General features: G+C 38.4%; 1 protein-coding gene across 3 annotated transcripts in view; it reads right to left on the bottom strand.

The window, feature by feature from the left end:
* The window catches only part of LOC124390344 (neuronal PAS domain-containing protein 3), a 220455-nt gene that overhangs the window by 84996 nt on the left and 108789 nt on the right, over nucleotides 1-26670 (bottom strand). For 2 of the 3 annotated variants that reach the window (XM_046856232.1, XM_046856233.1), the window contains exon 3: nucleotides 21192-21275. In XM_046856232.1, the coding sequence (XP_046712188.1) occupies nucleotides 21192-21275 (84 nt within the window). Of the gene's footprint in view, nucleotides 1-21191; nucleotides 21277-26670 lie in introns of all 3 variants that reach the window. The other variant, XM_046856235.1, reaches the window with a different exon arrangement.

The raw sequence follows: 26670 nt of genomic DNA, 5'->3' as shown, positions 1-26670 counted from the left end.
AATTTTTTGAGGTAATTAATGTTTCTTTCAAGCCTAATATTCATGCAATCGTTATTCTGTTGATGTGCTGGAGAAATGTAATACGTACATTTTCATCATGCAACTGATCCGATATCCGAAGGGAGACGCTTCAAAGCAAAGCGCCCCTATTTGCATGTGTCTTGATATTTGTTAAAATGTGCTGTTTAAGAAAAACTGAAGGCAGTTTAGTACTTTCAACATGTTTCTCAATTAACAGTTGTATAAATTAGACTAGAAATTGTGTAAATCAGGGAAGTGAGATAAAAGAATTCTTAATGAGGAACTACGAGAATATTCATGAGATTCTCTGCAGTAATTTTGTTCTAAATGGCAATTTGGGTGTTTGTAATTTTTATGAGCTATTTATTTTATGCGAGAGCTACAGTGTTTACAAAAAAAAAGAAAAAGAAAACCCACACTCAAAAACAAACCAAACAAAACAAAAAAAAAACAACTAAAAAGTACAACAGGATCTGTAGTACTCTTGTTAACGGTATACAAAGTACATAGACCTGTATAAAGCCATTTACTTTCTTTAAATCAATTGTTCTGGAATGATAATAACCATGCTATCCAGAAAACTTGTAAAATAATTGAATTTGAAAAATAATCAGCTTTTTCCCTGCTGTCAGGAGAATTTAAAGAATATCTTTCTATCAGCAACAGAACCACAGCTGACTCTAAAAAAAAGATGAGTGAGTTCCTCTATGCAGATTAGTGGCTTTGATAGTAGGCAAGGCCTGAGAAAAAGACATTGAGAGGACAGCCAGTGTAGACAATCGATTATATCTAGAAAGCACCACACTGTAATGCTGTATAATCCTATTCTTCTGATGCATGCTTTTATTTTCTTTTTCACATAGACATTGAAGAATCCAGGGTTTCTAATGTGATAGCACCAAGCTATGATGTCAAGCCCATGATGCAGAGAACAGACGATTATTCGCTATCGTTATATCACCGAACACATCATTGCCACGCCTTCTGTTGGAGCAGGATTACTGAAGTGCAGCTTTACTGAACGCCTTTAAAGTGGCTTTTCCCAGTTAGAACCAAGAGCAATCTTTTTCAGAGGAAGTGCCAGGTCTTGTATTCACTGAGAAAATACACACACACACACACCAGACGAGTTTACAGAATGAAGACGGAAACAGCAGGCACTGTGCAACTGTCGATGTAGAGAATTTTCAATTCGTGCAATAGCTGTGTCAGACAAAAACAATAAATTGTGTGTACAGATTTTACTCACTTGTCTTTCTTTAAATGTGTGCATATGCAAATAGCTCTTTTTTTTTTTTACAATTAAATTTATCATCACACATCACAGTCTGCACACATCCACAACACCGAACTGTATAAAAGGGTGAATATAAATGCTGAGACAAGGAAAAAAAAAAGATTTATTGTATATATAATGCACAAAAAATAACACTATATAAATATAGTGTGATTATTGATCAAAATGCATTAAAATAAAATGCACTAAATAGGTTTAATTTTCATAGATATTCTTATATGCAATTTCAGCAATAAAAATTTACATTTTTCTAAAGAGGAAGCAGATTACATGTTCATTTTAAGAGATCTGTTTGATTTTCTCTTGTATATTTAGTTTTGCTCTTTAATAAAGAAAAAGTGCTTCTCATTTGATTACTCGATTAATCGATGGAGTACTCGATTATTAAACTAAACGATAAGTATTGAGCATTTATAAATTAAATGATATAAAATAGATTGGAATTGTTTGCTACATCAGGGTTCAGAGCTGTATTGCTTTCATCATGATTTTTTTTCCAAAAAAATAAAATAATAAACGATCTAAAGAATTGGGATTTTTAGCATTTGGAATAACGTCACACTTGGACTTTTGGATCAGAAGGTTAAGTCAAATCCCAGCACCATTAAGTTGCCACGGTATAAATGTGCTAAATGTGCTAAAAAGTTTCTCTGGATAAGGGCATCTGCCAAATGGCATAAATGTACAAATATGATAGTATGCGATTAAAGATATTAATGTAATGGAAGTCGTTTGTTAAACTCTTTAAATAGATAATTCCTGAATCAAATCAATAGGCAACAGCCAAAAGCTTTCATAGAGTCTTTTTTACCTTAAGTTTATGTCAGTGTGTGTTGCCTAGGGGTCTCCAGGTCAAGGCATGGCACTTTGGACATGAATAGTACAGACTGATTTCTACTTTTCACATGTTCCTGAATCTACATAGGCATTACACTATTTACACTCCATGCTAACATATATGACCAAATGCTTTTACACCCGCATCATGTTGGCCGACTCCGTTAATCAATCTTTTAATGCAATCCAGATGGAATCCTCACCAGACTACTTTAACCTTTCTAAACTCAGGAAAAAATATTCCTCCCATCACTGACACCAACCTATTCATCTGTGTTTGGGTGAAAGCACATCAATAAGCTCTAACGCTGAGTGTAATATATTGCTAGTGTTGGCAGGTCCTGCTAGGTTCTGGTTGGAAAATAAGGTTACGAGACCATTTGTTTAAATTGTTTTTTAATTATTCACAGCAATGTTACTAAGAATAGTAATATATATATATATATATATATATATATATATATATATATATATATATATATATATATATATATATTAAATTGGCGGGCGGTCAAACACGATCAGAAGCGTCTGACCTACATAAAATTTAATTAATTTACTCCCAGCAGTTTATTCTCTTCATTTCATAGCATTTCTCTTGCCTGCACTGCTTCCAGTACGTGTATGTGGATGTTAGATTTTTTGTCCAATCAGATGTGCTGCCATGTCAATCTTATCTGCCCAGGGCCTGCAAAGTCTGTCCTGCTGACCCTTCTACCATAGACAATATTATGAATAGGTCTGTGCTAGACATCGTGAGAAGAGGTCGGCCAACCCCGAAGCTAGCTAGCTTGTCTCAACCCGGGAAAGGGTTTGTTCGCCACTTCCAGACCAGTGAATACGAGTGGAACCACTGACTTACAGCCTCTATGGAGTGGTGCAAATTATTTATTTGTTTATATAACATATAATATATATAAGCCTCCCCATCCCGAGGCTTCCTGAGGTTTGGCCAGCTCCAGTCACGTCCCACCTCATGAAGATTATGGACTTTAAAGAAGTAGATGCCAAACTCGCAAACATCCTGAACCATCTAGAGACGTACCAGTTCAAATTGGATCCCACTGCATGTGTGGAGTTTTGACATTGGACTTCCTGAAGTGTTTAAAGGCTCTGGCATGGAGAAGCTGATGTTGGATCCGTGATGATCACAAATGTTGAGCTCAGTAGCTATTATTTTATACCAAAGACTGTTGAAAGAACATTTACTTATAATCTTATACTCCAGTGCTCATGTTAGTTCTCACTCTCCAGTGTTCGGTGTTGTTGAAAGATTTATGATCAAACTCTTGATGTCACCCAAATGAGGATGGGTTCCCCTTTTGAGTCTGGTTCCTCTCAAGGTTTCTTCCTCATTACATCTAAGGGAGTTTTTCCTTGCCACAGTCGCCACGGCTGCTCATCAGGGATAAATACACATCATTCACCTTAACTGTTGATTTCTGTAAAGCTGCTTTGAGACAATGTCTGTTGTGAAAAGCGCTATAGAAATAAACTTGACTTGACTTGACTTGACATATATATATATATATATATATATATATATATATATATATATATATATATATATATATATATATATATATATATATATATATATTATTATGTAATATATATTAATTATTTATTATATAGAGTCTGCATCTCTGGTGAGTAGGTTGGATTTTATTAAAATCTTTAATAGTTGTCATGTTATTAGACAAATATTGATTCTGAACTTCTCCAGATGATGTAGGTGGCACAGTTGTGGTTAAAGTGTAGAGGTTTGGAGATTTCTTAACTGGGTCTCTTGCTTTGGTAAAATGGTATTCACCCTCCATATGCAAAATGTCTCTCTCTCTCTCTGTAATGCCGTGCGTTTATATTGCATTTTTGTATAGAATTGATACATAATTATATATAATTGCGACTTTAAAGTAATATATTTATATCAAGTAATATACTGTATATATAAAAAACAGCAGATCTACAATCTACAACTCTGAACAGAAGGATAAAAATATACTGCAGGATTTGCATGGACACGGTCTTGAGCCACATCACACCTTGACTTGTGTGTTTTAAAAAGCATCTGTTTAAAAGTACAGCTTCGGTTTGCGTAGCGTGTTGATTCGAGGAAGGCCAAAGCTTGTAGACATAGAGACAATAAAGAGCTTCATGCTTCCTGCCAGTAGAGGGCCCCTTGTCAACAGGCACAAAATCAGAAAGAAAACAGTGAATGTGGCAGCGAGTGCATCTCTGCACAAGAATCAAAAGGTGTAAGATTGTTCTGGAGCACGATTTCTTTATCTGCAATGAATTTTAACACTAGATGTTATATTGATAAATAGGATATAATCATGTGATATTGACATTGAAATATATCTACTACAATACCATTTGGGATGATGGCATTTAGGATAATGAAAATGATCACTCCCAACTTAGTGTTTTTTTTTTTTTCAACATTCAGGTACAGAACAAGCATATGCCTAAAATATGACGTAATGTTATTTAATATCATAATGCATCAAGCTATATTATTGGCCTACTTAACTTAACCTTTTATTACATTTTACTACAAAATCTAAATTGGCTCCAAACCTACTGTATGAGCGTCTGTGAAGTCGTCTGTTTATATGAGGATGTGTTGTTTATAGGTGTCGATGCCAAGACTTGGCTTTCTACCTGTGTGCTGCTAAAGGAAAATAGTCAACATTCAAAAGGTTTTGTGATACACGCAGATTTACTGTTATTTCAAAGTTCGTTACTTTCCTACACAACCTGTAGTGTGCTATTCCTCTTACACTGCAGAACGTTTTTATAGAATACAATTTGTTATTTAAAAAATGACACCACACTTTTCTATACTTTTATATATTGCTGTGGAACAAAGCGGTTCTTGTAAACAGTTATGTTAAAAAGTTCCTTCGTGATTGTCTTGTTTTCTCTCTCTGTGGAAGACAAAAATTTGCAGCTCTTCATACAACAAAATCTCAAACCTTCTGTTTTGTACTTTCTGTGCCATAACATTTGAAACATATCTCTTATCTCTGATTTATGCCATGTATGTGACTGTTACAGTCAGAGATAACTGGACACTGGAGACTCCTTCTGAAACTGCTAGTTGAACATCCCTATACAAAAAAGTGACCACCAGTCAAGCCAGTAAGCTGTTCCTCAAGCAATTAGAACATAAGCACATTGATATAAACCTTGCCTTTGGTTAGAGAAATGCTGTTACTGAAAATGAATCAAGATCTTACATTTAGACTTGTGTATTCTACAGCATGGAAATATGATACCAATACTGCAGATATCAGTATTATTGTGGTTAAAACGCATAAAAAAACAAACTGAAGCCGCCAGTGTGACCGGGATATCTTGATGGTGTGAGTAAGAGACGATTTGAGGGCCATGTTACCATGCCTATGAAGAGTACTAGTGCTTCCCCAGACAGAGTGCTTTAATGCACTGAGACCATAGTGCAGATGTACACACAGTATACTCGGTGTCTGTAGCCATTTTCTTCACCTTCACTCTCCCACACTGCAGCTCCAACCTCCACCTCAGATCTTCCACACTCTTCATGAATCTTTAACGATACCCATCTGCACACACGCCGTGACTCGTACACATACACACACATGCACGCGTGCTCTCTTCTGAATGTCCAACAAGCTCCATATGTTTCTCGTTTCGACCTCTGAGAAGGAAGGAGCACGCTCAAGATGCTGTTAGAGGTAAGGGCGGTGGCTCTCGGGGTGTATGTCACATGAGGGAGCTATAAAGAACATCCGTGTACAGTTAGGACCTCTCTTTCACTGAGGTCTTCCAGATATTATGATTCCGGGGCGGCAAGTTGCATTTGTCTTCATTTTGTCTGACTGTCGTCATGCGTTATTATTAGCGGCTGTCAGAGCATGGGGAGGGGGTGGGAGTTAAGGGGCTGTACTCGGATACACGCTTTCTCTCACTCTCGCTCTCTCGCACACACACACAAATAAACACTGAACAAGGCAGAGGGATAGAATCTTCGCAGCTTTTTATCCCAGATGCCCCCTTCAGATATACATCCAAGTCTCACTGATGAAGGTCAATGAGCTCTTGTGCTATGATGACGATGCGTGATCAAAAGTGCTCACTCCCAAAAGCCATCAATTTTTTATGGCCTGAATGGAATACATCCTGCTCCTGACTCACTGAGGCGATTGAGACTAACACCCTCGTGCACCACAGTCATGGAATATTAACTTGCATCATTCTCTCGCTCTGTGTAACGCATGCTCCTGCCTGTGGGGTTACTTATGTAGGCAGGCACAGGATAAATAATAACCACACGGCTGAGACACATGATCCCAGAGAGCTGCATAAAACACCCTGATGCCAGAGAGCTGCATAAAACACCCTGATTCCAGAGAACTACATAGAGCACCATGATTACAGGCAGCTGCAGAGAACACCATGATTCTAGAGAGCAGGTACAGGCGTTACATAAGGAAAGCTAGTGACCCTGTGCCTTCAGTAAACGCAACACAGTAATCATGGCAGCTGAATGGGAACTAAGACACATGCTGTATGCGAGTGAAGACAACCGGTGAGACTTATTGGAGGAGTAGAATTCTCACTGGAATTCATATTATTGCAATTTTTAACAAATATGTTCTTATTGCATGATCTATTTATTACAAATTAAAAGGATATGTTTCTTACTGTATAACCACAACTTAATAATGAAGCCTGATGTGTTTTTTAAAATATATAATATAATATAATATAATATAATATAATATAATATAATATAATATAATATAATATAATATAATATAATATAATATAATATAATATAATATAATATAATATAATATAGAGTGTATATAAGGTATTCATATACACCTGCAGCTAATAACAAATGAAAGGAAAAGCCTATGGTTCTGTTATGCTTTGTGACCGCTTGTCCCCTTAGAAATTATTCTGACTGATCACATGAGGAAACATTTTCTATCTTCTAGGATAACAATCCTTACATCCACAGGGCACGGTGCTCACAGAATAATACGACCAGTTTTTTTTTTTTACAACATCCACAGCCACGAGATCTAAACTCAACTCTAATTTATCTACAGGAGATTCAGGGATCAATGTGTTTCACTGCCATCGTCAAAACACCAACAGAAAAAGACCTTTTGGAAATCTCATTGCTTAATATTAAGACTTTTTCATTTGCCATGTGAGGGAGAATGAGATGTGAAATACATGCTGTAAAATTGCTTTCAAAAATATATATATATGGTTTTTTATATCAATTTAAAAATGCAATTTGAGCAAACTAAAAAATCTAAATTAAATCAATATTTGGTGTGACCACCCTCTGGCTTCAAACCAGCATCCGTTCATTCTATTGAACACTTTGTACATTTGTCAAGTCACAAGTCAGGGATTCTGTAGGATCAGAGTCAGGTGTATGAGTAACCAGTTATACCAAGCAGGTGTTATGTCCAACTTCATATGTAGGTTGAAACACAGTCAGAAACTTAAACAGCTGTCTAGGAGGCTTAAAACTGGGTAAGAAACAGCCAAACTCTGCTACTAAAGTGATGTTGTGGTCATACACCATGGCAAGACTGAGCACAGCAACAAGAAACAAGGTCGTTATACTGCATCAGCAAGGTCTCCCACAGGCAAAGATTTCAAAGCAGATTGAGGTTTCAGATTGAGGATGTGTTGTTCAAGCTATTTTGAAAAAGCACAAAGAAATGGGCAATGCTGAAGACTGTAGACACAGTGGTCGGCCAAGGAGGCTAAATGCAGCAGATGAAAGACACACCATGCTCACTTCCCTTCAACATCAGTAGATGTTCAGCAGTGCCTTCAGCAAAGAACTGGCAGAAACTTGTGAGCCCTGGTAAAGCATACTTTAGAAGAATTGCAGTCAAAAGCCATAATATTCAGCTAACGCAACTCAACTATTCTGGTATACATATGAACTGGGGTGCAGGAAAATGATAGTAGGTACTCTGGATTGGTTAGTCAAAATGTGAAATATTTGACTGTAGAAGGAGGCAAGTTGTTCACCAAAGGGCTGGAGAGCGGTACAATAATGAATGTCTGCAGGCAACAGTGAAGCATGGTGGAGGTTCCTTGCAAGTTTGAGGCTGCATTTCTGCAAACAGATTTGAAGATTTGTTGGTGTCCTCAATGCTGAGAATTTCAGCTTCATAATTCATCATGCAGGACCATCAGGGAGGCATCTGATTGGCCCTAAATTTATTTTGTAACAGGACAACAACCCCAAACATACAACCAATGTCACTGAGAACAATCTTCAGCTTCAAGAAGGATAAGGAGTCCTGAAAGTAATAGTTTTGGGCCCCACAGCCTTGATCTCAACATCCTCAAGTCTGTTTGCGATTACATGAAGAGACTGAAGGACTTGAAGTAGCCTACATGCACAGAAGGCCCGTGGTTAGTTCTCCAAAATGTTTGGAACAACCTACCTGCCGAGTTCCTTTAAAAACTTTGTGCAAGTGTACCTTAAAGAATTTATGATGTTTTATAGACAAAGCGTGATTAAGCTTGATTCAAATTAGATTTTTCTTCTGTATTTTTTCTTTCCATTTGGTTTATTGATGAAAATAAACGATTAACACTCCTAAACCATTCTTGCTTTAGAGCATTTTAACACCTGCCTAAAACTAAGTGCACAGAACTCCTTTTTTTTGGTTGTGGTGAAGACGGTGGTCTAATGTGAGGAACAAAAAACTTCTAGATATAACAAATAAATCCACATTAAATATGTCAAACTGTTTGGTAAAAAACAGACAGTTAGTAATCGTTAATTATATCTAATGACTAAATCAAAATTTTCATGAGTCACTTAAGCCCTAAGATCTACATAAATTGGCCGTGTTACACAGCTGCTTTTGGGATAAGACTCAATTGACAAAAAAAATGTCTCAATTTGAAGTGTGTGGAATGAGTGTTAAATGGCCATTTGGTTCAAAAATATCAAACCTGTCCTTCAGTTTCACCGTCTTAACTGCTCTCATAAATATCAACTGGTTCCTAATGTTAAAATGATGAGTCCCCAGTGTTAAAATGGATGTTGAGTGCCAGTGGAAAAAAGCATCAAGAGTCCATTTCACCTGCTTTCGAATGGTGTGGAAGTCTTTAACATAGTTAAAGTTGAGTACAGCGTCTTTCCCAAACCAACAGGGCTTCGCTTCTCAGCTCCAACACTACAGAGCTACTTACTCTTTACAACTTCTGGCTGACAAATTCAGCCTGCAATAAAACAGCACGCAGGGGGAAAAGAAAAAACCAACAAAAAAAAAACCCCACACGCCTGTGCGAGTCTCAACGACGCCATGACAAACAGTTTGGAAGCCAGATGCTATCTGCCTGATGCTTGACAGTGCACAGATGCAGCTTGCTTTTCCCTGCCCCTGTTTTCATTCGCTCTATTTCTCGCTCATTTTCTTCATTGATGGATCAGCAGAGTGACCTGGGAGCTGGTAAAACACATGAATCCACTGAGTATTTGCATTTTTACAGCTCACATGCTTTTTTATTGCATAATACACACAGCAGCTTGACTATAACTCACATGTATGAAGTATTACAGCTACATATTACAGTGGCTGATTTGACTATTCCAACATAACAGTGTTTCTCAAACAATCTTCTGAAATGTTCGGAAGAAAGAATAAAAAAAATCAGCTATACACTATGCAGTTTTATAAGCCTGCAGAGCTCACAGTCAGACATAATGACATTTAACCAGACATAGACACAGTCTGATAATCAATACGCATTTAACAGAAGGGTAAAGGTACTTCTCTTAGCGTTCATGAACCTGCTTTCACGCATACAGTAGATAATCTTCTCCTTTTTCTTCATTCTCTTTTCTCCCAGCCAACATTCACATACTGCACTTATAAATGTATAACACTTTATTAGGAAAACATTTGCTCTGGAAAATAGTCCTATACTTTATTACAGAACTATCTGTGCATGTTAGTGAGTTGATACAATAAAGCAGACCTCAGCCGGTGTCGCTGACGTCTAATAAATATGTCATTCTCATAAGAAACCGTGTGAACTCTGTATACAAGTGTTCTATTGACAATGTTTTTATGTGGCACACTGAAAATTAATCTTCTGTACAAAGTGATATTGTGTTTGGAAACTTTGTTTGACAGCAGGATCTGGAAATAAAAAAAAACATTGAAATAAAGTGAGTGAGTGAGTGAGTGAGTGAGTGAGTGAGTGAGGAAAAAAAAAACTTCTTTACCGTGAAGCCACTTATTAATCCACATATTCACAAGTTATAATGAAATTATTCAATGGGATCAAATTCCTTTGGCGAGACACAATGAGAAACAGAGAAGTGAGAGGATTAATTTCCACAGTCGGATTTGTGCTCACTATTTGGAGACCAAGGGTTTACATTTCTCCCCCTCCTTCCACGTCATTAGGAAGTCAGGAGCAGAATTGACACACAGTTTTCTTCACAGCCGATTTAAGACTCGATCGGTCCATGTCTCAGTTCACGCTGGAATTTTGCAGTTCCAGATACTGTTTCCAATGGTTTTCATTCACACCAAACTTTTCCATGTTTTGTATTACAACAGAGAAAGCAATGAAGCAGAACTGGGAATACAGATTATAGAAGTGATAGTGTACTAGAACTTCTATTGTAGAAGTAATAAAGATCATTTAATAACAATATAATTAAGGAACTGTCAGGAAAGCCATAAAAGGAACTTAACGCTAGACCAACATCAATTTCGGAGGCAAGCAGCTAGTCTTGATGACTTCTAAAATTATAAAAGTATAAAAGCCAACAAGGTGTTCCTACATGATGATATCAAATTGGGAAGCCTGATCTAGCACTTTATCTAGCATGCAGAATATAAATCATGCCGTTTTTCCTGTTTCTTTTTGAAGGCATTTGGGAAACATAATGACAATAGGAGGGAGAGGAAAGAAAGAGAAAGCAAAAGGGAAATAAATGCCATAACAGACCACAAAGATGATAGATGACAGGTGATGAATAGTTTCAATTCCCTAAAATAATAATCTCCCAGAGCTCAATGGCTGTTATTGTCTGACAGCAAAATGTAGTGTAGACGTAGGAGAAACTCTAAACAGTGCATCTGAAATTACACAAGAAGAGATCAGAAGACACACCGCAAAGACACCAAAAACTCTTGGGTCTGTCCCAGTTACATCACTTAAACACCCACGCGTTTGCACTGAGCTGGCACAGAGAAAATCCTCACTGTGTAAAAGGCTGGGTATCCACAGTAAATGATGTGCTGAAAGCTTTCTTGTGGTAGTGAAAAAGAGAGTTGTAGAGAGAAAAGAAAGCGGTAAAGAAACCAGTGTGGCTGACAACCTGCGCAATAACCTGAAATCTTTCCTCTGTGTTTGATGGATTAATGCTTTAATTTGTGTGTATTCTGAGAGAATATCTACAGAGGTAGAATATTCTCTTACAAAAAATAAGAGAGATGGGGAGTGAGAAAGAGAGAGAAACAGGGAAAGGAAGACAAAGAGAAAGAAGAAAGCAAAGTGGCTCTTTTGGGAAGTCGGTCCTGCTCTGGTCTCCTGGCCAGTTGAAATTCTGCCGCTATTTCAAGGTTGTTATCTATTTGAGATCAACAGCGCAGGTCAGGGTTCATGGCTGCCCCCGTTTCCCAATCCTCCCAAGACTCCTGATTGACAGCAATCAGCATCTCAGCGGCATCGCTCGGGAAACAAAGTGAGGGTCAAGACAGCGGGCGATTTGGTCTGTCATTTTTAATTATCCAAATGATATTCACAGAGAAAACCTTTCCCATCCATCAGGGCAGCACATTACCATAGACAATGTTTGTTTAAAGACTGGCCTATAAAATCAAACAATTATGAATGCAGACAAGCCTTGCTATTGACTGCATAAATAATAAGGCCGTATTTTTTTCCCCTCCCCTTCTCCCCATCCGAATTCCCATTGCTAATGAATCGCTGGCCCTGCACGGAAAATAGAGGCAGGGATCATCAAAATGCCTGGCTTCACACTGCCCATTGACCTTTTTTCCCCAGGATTCTTTAGTGGCGTCCGGTCAGGCTTCCACAGGAGTGTTATTGACAGCGAGCCGAGGATAAAGGCTGCAGAATATACAGTAGAAAATAGATCCCGCGCATTAGCATGCAGGCTAACGTGCCTAAAGCAACATGCCAAAGGTCAGGGAGGGCTTATACATCAACAGCCAACGGCGAGCGCTAAGAAATACGGCGTGAATACATATCTGCATGCTGCCGTGTCCTTAAGCATGCTTCATGTCCTGCATTCATCCGTTCCACTGGAGCTGTGTGTGTAACTGGAGCAGCTGCTGTACACCCTCTATTAATACCTGTGGCCAGTTAACACCTGCAGCCCAGTGACAGGAGAGCTCACAGCACACCTGCCTACACCAGCCACCTGGAGTCTCCTCTCACACACTACCACATTTATATATATACATACCAGCACAATGTCACGTCATTCATGCAAGTTAAGACACACACACACACACACACACACACACACACAGACACACACACCCGCACACACACACGCACACACGCATGCTTACCACCTGCTCAGACTGACTTGATTCTTCTGTAGACTCTAAATTGCTGATTATATGTGTACATGATTACATCCAAAATATAGACATTCACTATTACACACTACCAAGCCGCAGTCACACAGTTTGTCTGTGGAAGCTCAACTAAGACACAATTTTATTACTTGAGACAATCACTGAATTTACAGTGCAAAATATTTTGGGAGTGAAACACAAACTAAATGCTGAAATATGCATCGCCAGCCAGTAGCACAACAGATTTGGCTGTTAGGTTCATATCAGTGGTATCAATAAGGCACTACTGATCAGAAAGCAGTGAGCTCAGCTCAGCATTTAACTTGTACTGGATACAAATATCCAAAGGTGTGAATGATAAATCACCATATCTACTGTGGCTGCTTTATTGTTTTTTGCATACATCAGTTAAATAATAACGTTACATTTAAATAAGTTACATTTCTCTAGTAAACAATGAAACATGCACGCTGAAATGAAACAACCTTTTATTTATACTAAAATCCCTTGTACAACTCGCTATCAAATCCTTCACAGAATGATCACAGAAACACTGTACACATCCTCAATGTCAGGTTTCATAGATGTACAGTACAAATTTAACAATAGACTTTGGGTGCAACCCAGACGAGGATGGTTTCCCTTTTGAATCTCAAGGTTTCTTCATTATACAATTTGAGTTCTGGCCACTGTCTCGCCTGGCTTACTTACTGATGAATTTATAAATGTATATTGATAATCTATTTATTTCTGTGCTATGGGACAATGGTCATGGTTAATAGTGCTATACAAATACAATTGAATAATGTAATACTATTTTAGGACCTACAGGTGAAAGAACTACTTGCAGAAACTGTGAGCGTTGTTTTTAACCTTGCATTCCAAAATAATAATAATTATGACAAGAACATAAAATACATTAACATAATACTAACGATGACCAACTAACAATCATACTAACAAGTTCTCATTTGTAAAAAAAGTATAAAAAAACAGATAGTTTCCCTGCTGTGATCTTTGAAGTCCCAAAGTTCAAGTCTGTAGACAGACAACAAGCTGCTTTGGAAAATTGACACCCCTTGTGTTAGTTTACGCCTCATCTGCATGAGTGCTGAAGAACAGTGTCTGCTTGGCGTGCACCCTGTCCTGAGTGCTGCTGTCTCTTCTACAAGAAAGACATGTGTTGAATGGCACAGAGGCATAACAGATCCAAATATAGAGTGAGAAAGAAGGAGAGGAAGAGGATGATTGTAATAGACGAGTGGAGGCTCATCGTGTTGGGCTGGACAGCGTCATAAATGATGGTCTGTCAGAAACCTATCCAAGCCAGAGATGAGATCAAGTAAATTCTGGTTTGTGTGTGCATGTGTGGTGTGTGTGTGTGTTTATGGATATGTAAATTCTGCTCCCATTATGTTATGCAAGCTAGTGAACCACGGCAGGAAGAGCGCTGACATGTTTGCTTTCAACAGCAAATTAGTCAACAAAGGAGAAACTCCCGCACTACTTCGACAGCTGATCTAAATAGCGGGGCTAAAAGCGCAGCGTGCTGACCTTCAGCCCACTCAAATGGACTCTTCTCTGCACTTCTGTGATGGACATGTTCGAAAACGTTTTTTCCTCCACACGTCCAAACGTCCTAAATCCTGATGAAAATGTACGTAGCACATGCATCAGGCACCGCAAGACTAACGCTGACACAGTGGACATTTATATAAATATATAACATTTTTATTGTATTATTACATTAAATTTACATGACATTTTTAAAACCTAATTTGTAGTGAAAATATAATTAAATATTATATATTACCAAATGGCCAATAACAACTATTTATTGTTTATCACATTGAAGAAAAACAAAACAAAAAAGAAACAGGCATAATCCACAAAAGTCTGGACGTCAATAATAATAAGCAATAATATAATTTGATGGCATGACACAAATGTGAACCAGACAGTGTATTTACTTTTGATGACATTTTGATCTCTTCATACTGATGGGTAAGTGTATGTCAAAAGCACTATGTGTAAGTAACATGATGTGAAAAAAAAAAGTATACAAATCTATGAATGAATATTCATTTGAATATGATTATTTCAAAATTATAAACATGTCAAATTCGATTCCAAACAAGCTGCAAGATTTAAGGCAAATACAGCTTTATTTATGAGTACCGGTCAGCCAAGATGTTATACACAATAAATAAAAGCTTATTGAAAGCATTAAAGAAAGGAATAAAAAAAAATGTAATGTACAACATTAATATCAAATAGCAATAATAACGCAATAACCTCAAGAAGTGTTGGCACCAAAGTCATTTCTCTACATTGCTGTTTTTCTTTTTACATATTACATTATCTGCTATTTTTTATTAATACTGCTTATATGTCATTGTATGAATCTGAGAAATGTGACTTATTTTCTCAATTTATTAAAAGAATGGCGGGGTTTATTAAATCTGCAAAACTGATCAAAACTGATCACTAAACCATATCGTCTCTGATAATCAAGACTTTCTGGCACGATCTGTAAACTCGAGTCATCCTGAATATTTCGCATCCTTTCAGCACAATTCTGAAAATAATCTTTTTGTGTCTGCACCTTACTGATGTGTCATTTGTGAAACGACATGCAATTCGCTAATTAGTAACAACAACCATCTTGATCAAAGACATGCACAACTATGGCATGCAGAAGAGCCTTATTTGAGGAGCTCTATCATCAATGTACACACTAGGGGATTGTAGGAAATTATATACAATTCCATTGAATTCCTTAGTGCCCTGGAAAACCGTGTGAGGAACACTTTGATGAACAGGGAACTGGATGTTTCTCGGTGGAGCGAGTTTAAGAGATTAAATGCATTTGAAAGAATAGACATTTATACATGTAGGCATACACACACACACACACACACACACACACACACACACACACACACACACACACACTTGATGACTGCATATTAATCCCACATACACATAAAACACACATATAAATACACATAGACATAAACACACACACACACACACACACACACACACACACACACACACACACACACTCATTGACCGTATAGAAATCCCAGATCCACATAAAACCAGCATATTAATAAACAAACCAATGCACTCTTTCTCTCTCTGACTGTATAGTAATACACACACACACACACACACACACACACACACACACACACACACACACAAAGACACACAGTATAGAGCAGCACTGAGTAGCAGGTGGGTGGGACAGACGTCTCAGCTTTGGCGCATGTGAGACAGTTTTGTCAGAAGCCAGACTCAGCACAAAGCCTATCTCCAACATTTCCCCAATTAACCTCCATCATTAAGGGTCTGTAGAAATCCAACAAAAGCCATGTGACCTGCAGTCAATAAAGCGGCTGATGGATGGGGATGATGTGTGTGTGTGTGTGTGTGTGTGTGTGTGTGTGTGTGTGTGTGTGTGTGTGTGTGGCTGGGGTGCGAGGCAACTCATCCGGGTAAAAAAAAAAAAGATTCACTCGGCTTTTTTTCTCTTTTCAGCCTGCTGTCGGGGGAGCGAGAGGAACGGTGAAGTGGCGATGGTGATCGGTACGAACCACAAATCAACCTGTGATTACAGACTGTGACAGCTGCACACACACATCCTCGAAGACCCCGCCTCGCTCCTCCTTGATGTTATGCAAATGTAAACAGCTGTCATTTCTGAAGCTGTCGTCACTGCACTTTCTGCCGGTGCGGAGATCGAAGGCTTCTGAAAACCACCATGCGTGTGCGCGTGTGCGTTTTTAATCTGAGCTCCATTATCACACACGACACTGAGTCGAGAACAACAAAGATGGCAGGAAACAACAAACACAAACAAAGACGCGTGCAAACAAAGTGAACGGTAGTTGAGAAAAGATCAGGCCTTGAGATCGGGAGATGTGAGGCGCATTAGGGGGTGTTTGGAGTCCTCTCACCTCGACTCTCTACAGGTGTGGAAAGAAGCTCACATGCACGCACGCACAAGTGCGCTAGCTGTAATTAAGCTTCTGTATTGACAGAAGCCACCCTTCATCCTCAGAGAAAACAACACCGTTTTTTTCATCCTTTATCATTAAAACACATCAAAAGCAAAAGCTGCTTTTATAAGCAACAAACAGCATGAGAACTAATCCCTGCTATGCAGAGAGACTAAAGTTCTTGCAATTTGTTTACTGCACATCTTAACAGATCAGATCTGCAAAAACGCTGAACATCCATGAAAAAGAACACAACGTATATGTAAATTCCTTTCTCCTTGGCTCCCATCTGTTTTTTGGAAAAAGACTGTTTAATGAAAAGAGGAAGGCAGTGAGACGAAGAAGCATCCTGGATCATCACCTGCGCTCTAATCAGGACCACCTGCTTTTCTCAAGCGGTGTAAGATTAAGGACAGGCTTGTGTTTATTTTAATTACACCGACAAATTTTTCACTGCCATCAAAAGGAGGATGAAGCACAGAACACTGTTTTTGTTCCTTTTTTGATCCCTCTCTCATTCTTTTTTCCCAAAACTATACATTTAAACAACAAAGCTGAGTTTAAAGTTATGTTTCACAGTATATATATATATGTATGTATGTGTGCATAAAATACAGAACTAGTCAGAAAGTGTTGTTTATTCTTTAATGTTTATGACAGTAGTGCTATTATAATATTGTTTTTTTTCTATTGCTTTTTAGGGAACATATATAGTGACAATTTATAGTGACATATTCTCCAGTGTCAGAGCTTTACAACGGTCTAAAAAGAAAAGTGTAAAGACAGAGGATTTCTTAGTAACATGACTAGATCAGCTTCATGAGAGGGAAAACGAGAGGCGAGTACGGGAAGCAGTGATAATAGATGCTATAATGTAAGCCATAAACAGACGGAGTGCAGCTGGCATTCTTATTCATCCCAAAGTTCAGTGGGGTTGAGTTCCAGGCTCTGTGCAGGTCACTTGAGTTCTTCCACAATCAACATCGCAGCCCATGTTTTAATGGAGCTCACTTCGTGCACATGAGCATGTCAGGCTAAACCACATTTGGACCTTTTAGTTCCAGTGAAGAGAAATTGTAATGCTACAGGATACCATGATATTTTATACAAGTTTTTGCTTACAAATTTGTAGCAACAATATGAAGGTGGGAAGGTGGTACCATATGATGGTTAAGGCTCTGGTTTAATGTGAGGAAGGTTGGGGGGTTCATGCCAAACCACCACTCTTGGGGCTCTTGAGCAAGGCCCTTAAAACTTTATGAGCTAGGAGTGCTGTAATATGGCTGACCCTTAGCGTCGTTCTTTAGTAGCATAGTTGGGATATGCTAAGAAATAACATATATATAAAAAAAATGTCCCTGTGCCAGAATAGAGTATTCTAAATTTTAATTAAAATAAAAAACATATATTGGGTGATGGTCAAGTATCCACAAGTCGATAACCATATAACTATCAGATCATTAGATTCAGAATATCTCGAAAGGAATACTATGATATAATTGCTACAAATATCAATAATTGTTACCAACTTTCCTATTGATATAAAACTGATGCAATAGATACACCCCACATTATCAGTGATTATGTTCCAATAGCAGCTTCCCCTTTGTTTTTTATTCCTAGCATCACAAAAGTACACCATTGAAATCTTACATACACACACACACACACACACACATTTGTATTAATAATAAAAACTTTCCAGTCAGTTGTAATTCTGTAATGATTCATTTAATCCTGATCTTGTTAAATGATAAATGTTGTGGTTTATCTTTAGTAGCAACTAAAGTAAAGTAGTAACTGAACTCTGTAATATAAAAAAACATGTATGGCCATTCATGTGGAAACACTGGTCCACTGTGTGTGCCCATTTCATAACCTCTCACAGCTGTATATATACACACACACACACACACACACACACACACACACACACACACACACACACACACACACACACAGGGATGAAAGATGAACAGGCAGGGCAAAAGAACTTGAAGATGTCATTGGTGTGCATGAAACAGTAACATGGAGCCGCATACATGTGGGCAATCCTAGTGCACTCATACACAGAGGCTCCAGCTCAATGTTAGCCAACACAAGCTATAAAAGTAGCCTTATGCAAGAAATATCGTTCTTTGTGTGTATATGTCTGCCATGACAATAAACATTGCGCAGTGGTGGGAAGAAAAAGAACGAGAAATAGTTGAGTGAGATTGAGTGAGTGAGAGAGAAAACGCAAGAGCAGCTGCATTCACACAGCTTGCATATTAAATCAGCTAACTGATTATCTGGGATGACAAAACTGACTGTTTTTCAGTATTCAGTGTATCTGTGTGTAAACAAAGGAGAGCTTTTTGTAGCAATCCTGTTCCCCAAGTCAACCAAACCTATCCTCATGACAACACAATGGAGGACAAAGGGCAAACATATAAATAATTAAATATATATATTGCTATTATCTGTATAATAAGTAATATATATGGTCATAAAATATGCATAGGAAACTTTGTGTTTAAAAACCATCTTGTATCAACTCAGCTGTGTGTGTGTGTGTGTGTGTGTGTGTGTGTGTGTGTGTGTGTGTGTGTGTGTGTGCACACAGACCCACATTTCCCACTACAGGTAAGAACCCACAGTGCAACTCATCACCGTTCTCTTTATTAAGCTCTATCAAACAACGACTAATCTGTCTAAAATTAGAGGCCCGCTCAACAGGTAATAACTGCCTCACATCCATTATTAGTTCATTTTCCCCAAATCAATCACTAGCCGAGCATGCTTTTTTTTTTAAATGTCATCCTAAAACTTTTTGCAATCAATTAAGCTGAAGATTAATGGGAACAATTTGCCAGGAACAAGTCCTTCCTTGAGAAAGGCCACGCCTCGACAGACTTCCAGGGCTGGTATTGATGTTAATTATAAATTTCCGCTTTCCTGTCAGACACTTAACCTGTCGAATAGAGGGAAGCGCGGCGGCTGTGCAGGGACTGCGGCATGGTATTTAAATATTCCTAATCCGCTTCCCGGACACAGGTGACTGGTGTAAATTGTGCTTTCGGTTCTGTGTCATTTAAAGGAATCTGACAGGACATTGGTGCTCTGGTACAACATGGGGGAAAAAGCTTTTTCTGTAGTAGAGGGATGAAAATCCCTTTCCTCAGCTCCCCTGAGCGCTTCTGTCTACTTGCACATCGCAGGTAAACGTGCTGAGGTGTCACTTCTAATTTACCTCACGTTTAATAGTGTGCAACGATGCCACATATGTCTGTCTCCTCTGTCCCCTGTCACCCAGTATCTGTTCTACGCCGTGATTTCATAAAAAAAAAAAAAAAAAACATCTTTCCCTAAATGAAAAGCCAGGCGTTCCTGTTTACATGGAAATCAAAGTAATAGATTAATATGTGTTTGACCTCTGAGATATCCTGAGGAAAAAGTAACATTCAGCCTGGGCATTAGCATCTATCCATTATTAATACAGAAATATTGAGAAGTAATCAAATTTCATTTAAACCACTTTGAATCTCAGGTAATGATAGAATAATGAACAGTATCTATTTAATGTAACAGATTACCTGGATCGATCTAATTTGTTTCGTTTCCGCAGTCATTTGTCATAAATAGGAAGGAGGCACATGGCAGCAGTTTAGCACAGGATAATAGTGCAAATCAACAAAGTCAGGAAACCCAACTTTTACAATAAAACTAGACAGGAATACAGGAAAAATATTAACAGCCTAGCAGAAGATAAGTTCATCATCTGCCTCAAACTTTTTCAGTTACAAAAGAAGATGAGCAATCGGAAATTGCATTGGAGCAAGAGCAAGTTATTTAAAGATGCAATATTTGTGAAATAGCAATAAAAAAAAGAAAGAAAAAAAAGCAAGACTGCAGTTTTAACAGCATGTGTGAGTTGAAATTTTATACCTGACCATGTATAGGGCATATATATATATATATATATATAATACCTTAAAATTTTCAGGATGACACTACATCCATTCACTCTGATTTCAACTCCCCCAGCCAACACCAGAAATATTGGCACCCTTTTTATTGCCAAAACTAGTAGTAAACATATGTGGTAAAATACTGGCAAACTAAATAAAAGTTTTAAAACAATGATAACCAAAGAGATATAAAACACAAAAGAGAAAGATTATATTTTACTACTACTGCTATTAATATAATTATTAAGAACAACTACTCATTAAAAAAATAAAATAATAAATAATAATAAATAATAATAATAGTAAATAGGAATACTACCACAAAGTTACAGGTACATTATTGTATATAATGATTTTAAATGCAGTAGCATTATGTTTTCCCTTCACTTGAACTTGAAAACCGAAAATTGTGTATAAGTGTAAGAGAGCTTGTACACAAGTGTACAATGAACTATATGAAGGCGCTTACCTGTAGGATGTGGCTGCCCAGGTGAGGCTCAAAGATCTCTGAGGCAACTGCACTGGGGCTCCTCCTTCTTTGTGAGCCAATAGCTGAGAAAAAGAAAAACATTAATCAGTTCTGATGTGCGCTTTGTGAGTGTGTGTGTGTGTGTGTGTGTGTGTGTGTGTGTGTGTGTGTGTGTGTGTGTGTGTGCACACGCATTGTGTGTAGGCGTGCAGATGCATGCATGCCCCTACTTTAGCTCTTCCAAATGAACTTGGAAATGGAATTTGCCAGTGTGATTTAAACAGATATGGTAAACTGCTGAACAAACACTTCTACCCCAATGTTACTAAGCCCCTGCTACTGTAAATAGACAGATGCAAATCACAGCTTACTTATGGCTTGTGTCCATGCCCGTGTTGCATATTCATCTAAACGGAGCTCTGCAAAGCCTGCTGTTTATATGAGGGATAATATCGGCACAGTTATTCAACAGCAGAGCACCTGGAGAATGACACCCTCAGGGCATTTTTTCTCCATGTCTCCACTTTAAAGCAGACTCAGGCATTGAGAGCAGTGTAGCTAAAAAAAATGGCCTGGGGTGATTTCAAACTTAACAGACCTTGTCCCACCAGAGCTCATTATTGAGAATTTTATAACAAAGCTCTGTGTACTTAATTTTCCAAGCTTAGCCAGGCGTTCGGGTAATGTTGCTGAATGAATGCAATTAATGATGTAATAAAAGTGCTGAATGGCTTTTAAGGACTCTAAAGGACCAGGAGCAAACAGAACTGTACAGAGGGGGGATTGCAAGAAGGGGTATGCTGGGCAAGAGGGGAAGATGGCAGGGCCCTGGAGATGGCAAAAGAGTTGAGGACAGACTGCACAATGAGATGCTCCTGTCCTTCAGAGAGGCTCAGGGCAAACACTGCTATCCCCTCCGGTTATGCTCTCAGCGCTTCAGCCTGAGTCAGACCCGGAGGATACGCACGGCCACAATAGCACAAAGCAAGAGGGGACAAGACAGAGGCACACTGAGCAGGCAGGTCAGTGGCAGCACTGCAGGACAGAGAACAAACAAAGCGCAGCCAGTGGGACAGAGTGCGAACTCACAGTAGAGGGAGCTGTTACACCCCAAAAACAAACCCAACTCAGCCAGAGAGGGCAGACACAGTTCACATGATTCTCCATGTCCGTTTCTTTTATTTATTTATTTATTTATTTTTTCGCAGAAAGCCAAATATACCCCAGCAGTATAAATCTCCATGTCATAAAGCTTTATCTAACTAACACTCTTCACATCAGCTCTGTCAGCAAAATAATTATTCATCGTTAAATTTTACAGCTTTATTAATATATGCTAAAGAGTTATTGAATCCTTAGATGATTTTAATCTTTTGAGAGTGAGCCTGAATATAAGCAAAAAGGTCACGTGAGAAGGTTGTGTGAAGCTGGAAGGATGTGTAAAGTGTGCACATCAACATTATTAACAAGTTACAACCTTTTTACCTCAGCCAAAAAGATTTTTGTATTTAACCAGAATGGAAATTGAGGATTCAATATTTAGTACATTGATTATTATTATTATTAACCCATTTCAGATTCTATCCATTATTATTAACTATTAATTACTAAAATATCTGTTTACTCAGTTACTATTTTGGTCTTTATTTCATGATAGTATGTTTCAGATTGAGTTTCTTAGGGACAATTTTTTTTATATATTTATTATTAATTATTTTATATACAAAGTGTTTAAGAAAAAGATTTGCATTTGAAAATATGTGCTGATATTAAATATAAAAAATAGAATAATTGTTCAATGCTAAAATTTTTAAAATTCTGTAAAACCGAACATGATGTCTGTTGTTTTTCATCCAGCTAAAGTGTCTTTACAATGCATTTCTGCTCACCACACTTGTAAAGACGGTTTGCTTTGGGCTTCTGTAGCCTTCATGTCATTCTGAACCAGTCTGGCAAATCTGTTTTGACCCTCTCATATTAAAAATGCATTTACACCAAAAGTACTGCTGTTTACTAGAATGTTTACTGTTTTTTTTCACCATTCTTTGTAATATCTGGAGTCTGTTGTGTGTGAAAATCTCTAGAGATTAGCAGCATTTGAAACACTCAAACCAGCCCATCTGGCACCAACAACCATGCCATGTTTAAAGTCATAGAGATCCCATTTTCCCTGTTTTATTTGATAATCGTACGAGTAAGATGGTATAAGAAGTGTTTCTAAAGAAGTAGGTGTACACACACACACACACACACACACACACACACACACACACACACACACACACACACACACACACACACACACACACACACACACACACACATATATATATATATATATATATACAGATATAGATATAGATATATAGATATATATATATTACACACACACACACACAGAAGATGAAACAACAAAGAATGTAGGCTTCTCTTGTCAATGTTGTGATTAAATACATAACTTTAAATTCTATATTCTACGTTGTGCACACACACATACAGACACAAACTTAAAACAGGCAGCTCATATAAGACGAGTGAAGAAAATATTGAAGATGAAAGCACACTTGACCAACTTCAATTATTATCCTCTCTATCGTCATGCAGACTCAGAGGAGGAAATGATTCTTCTTTGCCTGTACAATAGCCCTCATCACAAGGATCCTTGCCTTTGAATGAGCACTGCATAGAAATCAGGCACAGATTGCTCTGAGTGCTGCACATTCTTTGACCTTGGGGATCTTTTGAAACTCCAAACTAGATAGTGGTTAATATTTTATAATAAAGAAGTTAAAATGTTAAACCGGGCCCTTTCGATGAGGATGGAGGCCAGAAACGAGCCCTGCCTCTAACAGAGGTGTGCCGCTCTTAATGATGCTGGCATTAGTCATTCGGAGCAGTGCTTAAGCTACAGATGGTCCATCGGCCTCATGCTGTCTCACATCATCGCAGACCCCCTGTGACATCCACATCCATGTGCCAAATACAGTACTGGAGAAAAAAAAAGTACAAAGGCTGAATTAGTCTGATAAAGCTAAAGATGATGAATGTGACATTCAGAGGTGGTGTGCAGGTCATTCGGTGTAATCAGCTGCTAAGAAAAGATTTTCACCTGATTTTATAAATTACACGAAGAATAAATCTCAAAGCAAAGACCTTGATTTGAGCTTCAGTGAGTTTAAAAAATATATATATTTGCAGAAAGCTTTTCACTAAAGGAGACGTGATAAAGATGTAACAGGAACAAACCGTGAGAGCCAAAAGAACGATTTTTCCCATCATCATCCTCTAGAATCTGGGAAATTCCTCCTCTATTCTTTTTGCTTACAGAGCACAAACAGGGGAGGGGCTCTCAAGCCTAATCTCTACCTCCATCACAATATCCAATCCCCGCCTACACACACACACTATATCTAGCTCTGTGTGACCTGGAGGCAGTCCAGAGCAGGAGTATGACAGGTCTGTGTGAAGAGGACCTGGCTGGAGATTCAGTGCTCCTCTACAGGTGCCTGAGCAGCCATGGAGATGAATATAATTACATATCGATCTCGGGCATTATGCTCTATTAATCTGCTTCATTTCTGCTCGGGCTCATGAATGCTACACAAAGAGCAAGCTGGCAGAAGTTCAGGGGGCTACAACGAGCCTGCTCTGTCACTGTCTCGCGTCGTACGTCTTCCCCGCTTTAGTGCCGTCACACGGCAGGTTGAGCAGAAATAAAACAAAAAATAGGAAGGAAGCACAAGCAAATGAATCAAATCCAGCACCATACAAACATGGTGAGAAATATGACTCCACAAAGGTTTTTTTTATTTTTTTATTATTCGAATTATTCATCTCAAAGTGTAGCATTCTGTAACTCTGGATTATTAAGTATCTACAATGAAACCAGTAAATTGAGTGAGGAATAGAAGTTACAGGACTAGTTTTTGTTGTGTTGCACTGTGGTAAATAATTAGAACGTTATGAGACTTCATAGGTATTAAACAGTAATTTGTTGAATACAGGTGCACTCTGGGCATTCTTCAGTTCTCAGCCTGAAATTATTCCGTCTTAAAGTATCGCCATTTCTCCCCTACGGGATGGCAAAGGTGCATTATTCAAAAGTCCTTGACTCAAATTCATGTAGATGCAAATGGCGTAAGGACTACCCTGATACAGAATAATGCCATTTTATTATGAGAAAATATCCGTTTCCATTTAACGTTTTCAATATTTAATGCCGGTGCTTAATACTGCCATGCTACAAACAGCGTTCGGTGCAAAGGAAGCAATATATGCAATTTGATTCTTGGCACCGTGGCAATTTCAAACCGCTGCACTATTTGAAAGTCAATTTAACTTTCGGTTTTATAAGTCAACATTATTGCTATTGTTAATTTATTTCTCATTTAATGGGAAATTGGCAACATGGCCCCTGACTGTCATTTTAAATCTGCAATAATTTCATCTGAAGCTTAGCGTTCTTATTCCCTGGTCTTGGATTAGCGGAGCTAAATGGCAGCCCCTTGCTTTACCAAAGCTCAGGGGCAGGTACTGTTACACAAATTGCCAATTCAATTAACAGAGTGTAAATGCTCAACTGGCAGCTGGCACTAGCGACAGCTATTTTGGCAAGTGTCAGCCTTAATTCATCAAGCTGTCAAAGTGCTCACGGTCGGGAGCCGGTGGACACTGTCACTGCCGACAACGCCACAATGGTGAAGTTGTATAATCCAGCTACACACACACACACACATACACACACACACACACATGCATATGCATACACACAGATGCACACAAACACGCTCAACACACACACCCAAACGCACAGGAAAAGTATTCACTGAGGGGCTGCACCAATTGACCAGGCCCTCGCCCGGGTTTTAGCAGCACTGCGGATGTGTTTTCATCAGCTTGGGAAGATCATTCGCTCACATCAAGAGCTGCTGTGAGGGCCACAACAAAAGAGCGAGATTTGGATCTTAGATCCACTTTGGTAACTGAATCAGCGCTACGAGCTCAGAATACTAATCTACCGCTAGATAAAGCACTCTGACTCCAACCCCTCGATTATTCCCAAGACCACAACATTTCACGTCGGGAACATTTGATGTTTTTTTTGCAGCTCTTGAAAACAAAACATGGATTTGAAAACATCACGATCCTCCATAGAAAGGGGACATTTTTTTTCCGCCGACACGCGAATCGGTGGCCATTTATTGGGTGATGGAAACCTGAAATGATGTTTACGAGTTGAAACGATACCCCCCCCCCTTTCTGATTCTAATTACTTTGATTTAGTGCTTAACAGCGCAACAATGTCAGATTTCTCCCCTGTTCTCTCCGTTCATTTGCCTCCATCTTTCCTCCATGTCTCCTCTCATTAGACAGGCTAGCTTCCTCACAGAGTGAGACACAACAGGGCTTAATTGATAGGCCTCTAGACACACTCCAATTAGTGCTGAACGCTACACCGTTCACATACACGACTACACAC

The sequence above is a fragment of the Silurus meridionalis genome, chromosome 8, assembly GCF_014805685.1.
Source record: "Silurus meridionalis isolate SWU-2019-XX chromosome 8, ASM1480568v1, whole genome shotgun sequence".
Taxonomy (NCBI): domain Eukaryota; kingdom Metazoa; phylum Chordata; class Actinopteri; order Siluriformes; family Siluridae; genus Silurus; species Silurus meridionalis.
Note: the sequence above shows the minus strand (reverse complement) of the source record. Positions and strands in the feature narration are given on the sequence as shown.